Source organism: Bremia lactucae, linkage group LG7, assembly GCF_004359215.1.
Source record: "Bremia lactucae strain SF5 linkage group LG7, whole genome shotgun sequence".
NCBI classification, from domain to species: domain Eukaryota; phylum Oomycota; class Peronosporomycetes; order Peronosporales; family Peronosporaceae; genus Bremia; species Bremia lactucae.
Genome location: NC_090616.1, coordinates 3,542,044 through 3,548,574, shown reverse-complemented (window position 1 = coordinate 3,548,574; position 6,531 = coordinate 3,542,044). Strand labels below are relative to the sequence as shown.

Genomic DNA, 6,531 nt, shown 5'->3' with positions numbered 1-6,531 from the left:
CCCCGTTACACGAGAAAAATAATTAAGACACCATTGAATCGTCAGTTTTATATGAGGCGCGTCCCTAGCACTCTTTGTAAATTCTCACGACGTTCAGTGCCCATCGTTGTCACTTTACTAATCGCGTTCTCAAGCGAGCATTTCACAGGCTCGTAATCATTCTCACGAAGTCCAGTGCCTATTGCGGATGATTCGGAAAGATGGACGCCTTTAAGGGAGGCTACCTTTTCGTTTAAGTGAACCTGTTGTATAATTTGAGCACGTGGGCCCTCCATATACTGAAGACGCCAAGTATTTTAAGCAAAAAAGCTAATTCGAGGAACCTGAGCTCGTTTTAAAGGTCACGGACATTTGACGATTGACTTTGTATGGTCGCGCTCGTCGAACATAGAGGCTAAGTATCCTGTCTTCCTAGAACGCTGAAGCGCACACACGATTAGGCCTCATTTCCGGCGGCATGTCATCCCTCGAGGAGAATTTGATCTTGTAGATATCATAAAGCACTTTTTGAGCATCAAATCATGGTTGCATACTAAACTTTTAACTATTATTAACGCTTCACTGTGCATCCTCATTAATAAAGCTTTCTAGCGTCGTTTTGCTCATAAGCCGAGTTTGACATAACTCACTTTAATGACTGGGGAACGGGTGGCTGCTAGCCTTTACTATATTTCGTCACATAAGCAAAGTTGCACACAAAAAGGCGCAATAAAGAAAAAAAAACTATAGAAACGCAGCTGCATTGGCGACGTCCAAACTAAGAAGTCAATTTCAAATTGCCAACGCCGTATTAAATATAGCTAATCGGCACTGCTTGCTCGATTAATGAAGTGCTTGCGTTCTATTCAATGTTCTTAACAAATCACGCTTTTAAGTGCAATTATTGAGGACAGCTCACTCGCAACTAGTGGCCAACATGCTTTATCGTTTACTTGCACTTTGATCGGAGATTCTGATGAAGCGGTCACAATCCTGTTAAAGTTCTTTATAAAATTCGATAGCCACTTCGCATTTTTACAGTGCATGTGTTTGTGTTTTTATGTAGGCTCAGAATTGTAATGTAACAGATGTACGCTCTCAAGCATTCCATAAATAGTGGAATACTATTTTTAACACTTAACCTCGATTTCAAATTTGTGGCGTAGACCAAAGCAAAGCAAGCGGAGGAGGACGAACAGCTCGTAATGGTACACGGCCTTTCAGCTGCAACCTTTTACCCTTTAATTCCTTGGCTGTACACTGAGAAGACGCTTAGGAGACTGAGTGGTCCATTGCGAGCAGACGAGGTTATCATTCAAAAGCTAACCTTATGATGCATGGTTTTGACATTGGTGAGTGAATTTGGCAACCCGCAGGCAATAGCTTTCTGCGAATTGCATAAAATGAGACTATTTAAGTATTGAACAGTATTGTAGCATTGTACGTAGCGGCGTTGATCCGTATTTCAGGACAATATCTATTGTCGCCACAAGACAACGTCAGGTAACATAAGGTGCCCAATAAGTTGGCTTTTGCGGTGTCAAATATTATGCGATATGCGGCATAATTTGCGCATTACAAACAAGATACAGCAATTGTTGTACACCCTACTTAAACACCTTTTCGATTCGTCTTCGCCTTTTCTGCGGAATTTCGAGATGATTCTTGACGGAACCAATGACAAGCCTGCAGTTACCAGCCTCAATGTGTTGATAAAACCCGAGTGCTACAAAACGACAGCCTCAAAGCTTTGTTAATTTGCATCGTACAATTGGTGCGGTATGGATAGATGCGGTCTCATTGATCCTGTCGGAAAACTAATACAGTACTTCGAAGTACATGTACCATGCAGCGGTCCGGAGATTTGAGTATTCCAGCTCTCATAGTACTTTTCCAGGTCTTAAAAGTACCTTTCCAGTCAGTTGCGGTAACAAGATGACGGGCACCACATGGAACAGCAGAAGGCGATTTTTTGCAGCCGTTCGGTTTGCGTAGTTTCTATTTTAGTGTGACTCATATGATTGGGACTGAACAAAACCAAGCTTTGCGATACACAAACTCGAGGTCGCCAAGTTTTACTTCAAATCTTCAGAATGTTTGGCTTGTTTACGCCTGACGCGAATAAGTTTAAAGCGGCTAACTTGCTAGAACCGGAGCGAACCGCAGTTGCCAGCTGTGGCAGCTTCTTGCGCTTTCAAATAACACCCCTTCCTGACTTTTCACAACCAAATTTTCACCGTGACAGTCGATATCGAAAGTGCGATGATGACAAGCCGTAGGAACTTGGACGATAATCATCAGCCTTTCAGCGACGCCGTGATTAGAAGTGTGCTTCCTCGCACAGCAACCCACCGATTTGTGGCCACGAAATCCAATAGTCGCATCTTCGACCCAAACGTAAGCCAGACCGCCCAGCGACCGATCCAGAATTCGTCCCCGCCACGTGTGATACTTCCCCCGCTCCGAAACATATCGTCATTAGTCGGTTTAGCGACTAGGAACACTGAAGTCAGCGATGAATGTGAGCATAGATCAAAGGCGGCAAGGCATCACAGTGATGCCGTCGCTGCTCCGTTTGCCCCTTTGGACCGCAGTAATGTTGAGGCTTTATCGAGTCCGCCACATTATGCCTCTGTCCGGGCTCATGATTCACCCGCGCAAAGTGTCTCAGCTCAGGTGGAGACTTTGTTAATCAATTGCCCGAAAGACAGGACTCCAGTTCAGAAGAGGAAGCGCAAGGTGAGCGTCAAATCGAAAGCTTGTCGTGAACAGTGCCGCAGCAACCAAGCGCGTTATCGTCAAAAACAACGTGAATATGTCACTACGCTCAAGGCCACGGTCGCACAACTTCGTAGTGAGATTCCGATGCTTGAGGTGCAGCGCAGACGTCTTCGTTATGACTCGCAACAACGTGTTTGGGGCGTTGTGGCCGAGTATTTTCAGCTTTTTCGTCATGGAGTCGGATATGCGTTCAACCAAGAATCAATAAACTCGAGCGATGTTCTCCATTCTTCCAAGAGTCAGCAACAGATTATGTTTTTGCGATCGACCATGGCACCAGACGTCGAGTTTGGCAATGCAAGTGGTGTTGAGGCTCTTGTAGGACACTGGCAACGATTATCTGATTCCCACGGCGATCTCCACTTGCACCTTCAGGACATGCGGAAAGTTTCTGAAAGCATTGTCACCGCTACAGCCACGCTGAGCGTTACGATATCGAAATCGACGTTAGAGTGTGTTTTCCCACGGCTCATGAGGTCCGAGATCGTAGAAGACTTGTCACTCGCAGTGAAGTTGCTCGACCACCAGTTTAAGTACCCGTGCTCAGTGCACTTCTTTTGGGACGAAGAAACGAGCCTTGTTAGACGCATGGAGTTTGACATTGACGTCGTGACACCACTTCTCGAGCATCTAGGTAATTATACGGACGTGTCGCGCGTGTTGGAAGGAGCTGTCATGGCGTTTAAAGGCCACGTTAACGAGCCGTTGCGTCGATAAAAACGGTGGCGCAGTACTCTTTGTTGGTAACTATCATGGGAATATTTTTTATCTGACGTAACCCTTTCCTCTACTCGCATCTGTTGCCCGATATCATGTCTGAAAAGTTGCTAAGCTTGCAGCACTATCTTACTCTGTAATGTTCAACCGGGTGGTGCATATCCGCACGACTTGAGCAGGCGTTAGACAGAAGACTCGGCACGCTTCAAGTATAGTCGTGAGCTGCTCCATTGGATCGGCTGCAACAGTTAGGGGAGCTCGAGTCTCATCCACTTTTAGAGCTTTATAAATTTCACGTAATCGCGGCGTGGGAATCTCCAACAGAAGGCAGACCTCGCGCGTGCGGCGGAAAGATGAGCTAGGAAGCGCCTTGGATGAAACGGCAGTGAAAATGGCTACCATGGTCTTAATGTCGCGAATGAATCGGCGCTTTCCAAATTCGCCGAGTTGCGATGACCCTTCCGTCATTGCAGGGTTGTAAAAGGCATCGAAAAGAGCGTCGTCGAGACCCGATGCGAAAGGCTTCCAGAAGGCAAGCCAACATTCGGGTAGCAGCACTTTTTGGGCACACGACAGCACGATGCTCACAATTTCGTAGCAAATTCCGAGTTCAGCAGACACGCCGCACAGCTGGTTTTCGTCTATATCATTCTGAGATGTCTCGGTCCAAAAGGGGCTGCATGGAACGTGCATAAATGGACATCATGAACACACATGGGTAAGTCAGACTTGTGCACAAAAACATAGGGACGTTTTATAACCATACCTCGAGCGATAAGTCTCCATATCACGCGCAAATACATGCATCAAGGTATTTTTGCCCTCTTCAAGCAATGTTGATGCCAGCATCTTTAGCTCTGCAGTCGGCCGCTCAAATATTGTGTGCGTAAATAGAAGTGCTTCAGCATCGTCTTGATCGTCCACTGACTTGTCGTTAGTCGCTGTAGTCGCCGTAGAAGCGCAAGTAGGTGCGACTGATGGTGTTTCTTGCTTCGTCTCGTTACGGCGGAATAAGCTCTTCATCGTTTTGGATCCAGCTGAATACGCAGCCGTTAGCGCAGCAGCTGGTCCAATCATGGCACCGGGTCCAGCTAACGCTTGCCGAACAGCTGTGGCTTCTTCGGTAGCGAGTACAGCTGCTGACGCACGTGCAAGCACCTGCTTTGAGTAAGCCATATGCATTTGAAGCACGTGTGCTTGAGTCGCTCTGGAGCCTGTAACTTTTCTCGACAGCTCCAAGAACACACTACTCTGCTCCCATGCTGCCAGCGCTTGCGCTACATGCTGCAGTGCATTCCCTACCAAAAAGAGGTTTCTGCATCTGCTCAGTATGTCAGCAGTTGTCATCGTCTCGGTCAACGAAGCAATTAATCGACGTCCACGAGCTTCACACAACCGCATAAATTGACTCAAAAGCGGCAGATGCACTTGCATGACATACAAGTATCTCATTTCGTCCGTTTCTATCAGTAAAAATCGCTGCGAGAGGAAATCGACGAGAGTTACCAAACGGAGCGCTAGTGGAGGAATTGAATCTTGTCGTGAATGCTCGGTCCCATCACCGTCCTCCACATACCACTCGATTTCTGGCTTGTCGTGCAATTTCGATGTTAATATATGGTGCGCGTATTCTACATCGACGCTTGTCCAAGCGAACAGCACATCATTTTCCGATGTGAATACATCGATACAACGCGGATAGGCCTGACGGTCAGCGGTGGCCCAAGATTCGTAGCCAATTTCCTCGTCAATGCTCCGCTCAAATTGTAGCACTTCATCCATTGTATGGCACAAAAGCGGCGAGTGCTACGCTTACAACAGACATCAAAATGTGCAGTTCAATCAAAGTTACTCTTCACTGATGAACAACTCACCGCTAATAACGTAGGCAAATCCTGCGTCAATTTACGACATGCAGCTCGAACAAAACCACGGAGAACGAGAATCTGGGCGTCCCAGCAGTGAATTTGCTCGCGATGGCGGTGCAGTACAGGAGTAAGCACTTGTGCGAAAAATCTTGTGTGAGCTTTGGTTTGGTCTAGTACGTAGTGTAAATACCATTCTGGCTTTGCAAGTCGATTCGTCGCGCTACTAATTCGTTCGAAGTGGAAGCGAAAGCGCAGTAACAATGGGTCCAACACACAGTCCATGGCCCACAAATCAGTGCTCGTCGATGCAGGCTCAGATTGTTGAGCGAGCTGCAAACTCAACAAATAAGCGAATGCTGTTGCCACATCACGCAGATCCGTCTCCTGAGTATAACAAAAAAGCAAATTAATTCAAGCTCCGCTGTAATGTCTACTTACATAAGTGTCACCTTGTGCACCAGCTCCTGCTGCGTTGTCAAAGGTTCTGGCCATTGAATTTTAACTAATGCCAACTGCAGCTTCTCCACTGCATGTTGACGAAATGTCCCATACAAATCCTCTACTCGACGCGCAGCTTCTCTCTTAGAATAGTAATTTATAACACATACATCATGTCAACTCACTATCAAATGCTGCTTACATCACGGCAATGCATTCTCTAGACGACGCACTCGTATTAATAAATAATCCTCGGAGATCGCAGCAGCACAAGTGACGAAACGCATTAAAGCTTCCAATGCATCTGGCGTGGCCTTCAGCGCCTGTTTGTTAGCTTCATGGCTCAAATGCTCAACTTCTACGGCCATTTCAAGATACTTAGCTCGACTCTGTAGCCTCTGCAATTTCGAAAGTCTGGGCCGGACAATGCTTTCCAGCTGTGAAAAGTGCTCTCCTTCTAAAGCGAGCTGACGCTGAAATAATTTTATTGCATCATGTACGGCTAAAGTGCCGCGATCATCAGCAGATGACTCGATACTGTCCGAAGGCTCAATTTGATGCAGCACCGTCACGAGCTCCGCGATCTCCTCATGCGCACGTATGTGCAGGTTTTTGAGCGCCAACGAAAAATTCGCATAGTCTACATCACATAAATTCTTTTCCGATGTATTAGTCGGCAAAGATGCCAATAAAGTCGCGCTTAGCGTTGAAAGCGTTGGAGTTGATGACACTTGTGACGTTTGCATTA

At 46.6% G+C, this 6,531-nt stretch overlaps 2 protein-coding genes across 2 annotated transcripts; one reads left to right on the top strand and one right to left on the bottom strand.

The window, feature by feature from the left end:
* Positions 1 to 1,720: 1,720 nt before the first annotated feature.
* On the bottom strand, positions 1,721 to 6,529 carry CCR75_000219 (uncharacterized protein; the record flags this gene model as incomplete). The annotated part of the gene is made up of 5 exons (XM_067958327.1): positions 1,721 to 4,153; positions 4,244 to 5,283; positions 5,352 to 5,729; positions 5,795 to 5,926; positions 6,017 to 6,529. The coding sequence occupies 5 exons, from the start codon at positions 6,527 to 6,529 to the stop codon at positions 3,607 to 3,609; spliced, it is 2,610 nt and encodes an 869-aa protein (XP_067814494.1). The 3' UTR covers positions 1,721 to 3,606.
* Positions 2,242 to 3,477, top strand: CCR75_000220 (uncharacterized protein; the record flags this gene model as incomplete). The annotated part of the gene is made up of 1 exon (XM_067958328.1): positions 2,242 to 3,477. One exon carries the CDS (start codon positions 2,242 to 2,244, stop codon positions 3,475 to 3,477), a length of 1,236 nt encoding a protein of 411 aa, XP_067814749.1.
* Positions 6,530 to 6,531: the final 2 nt, after the last annotated feature.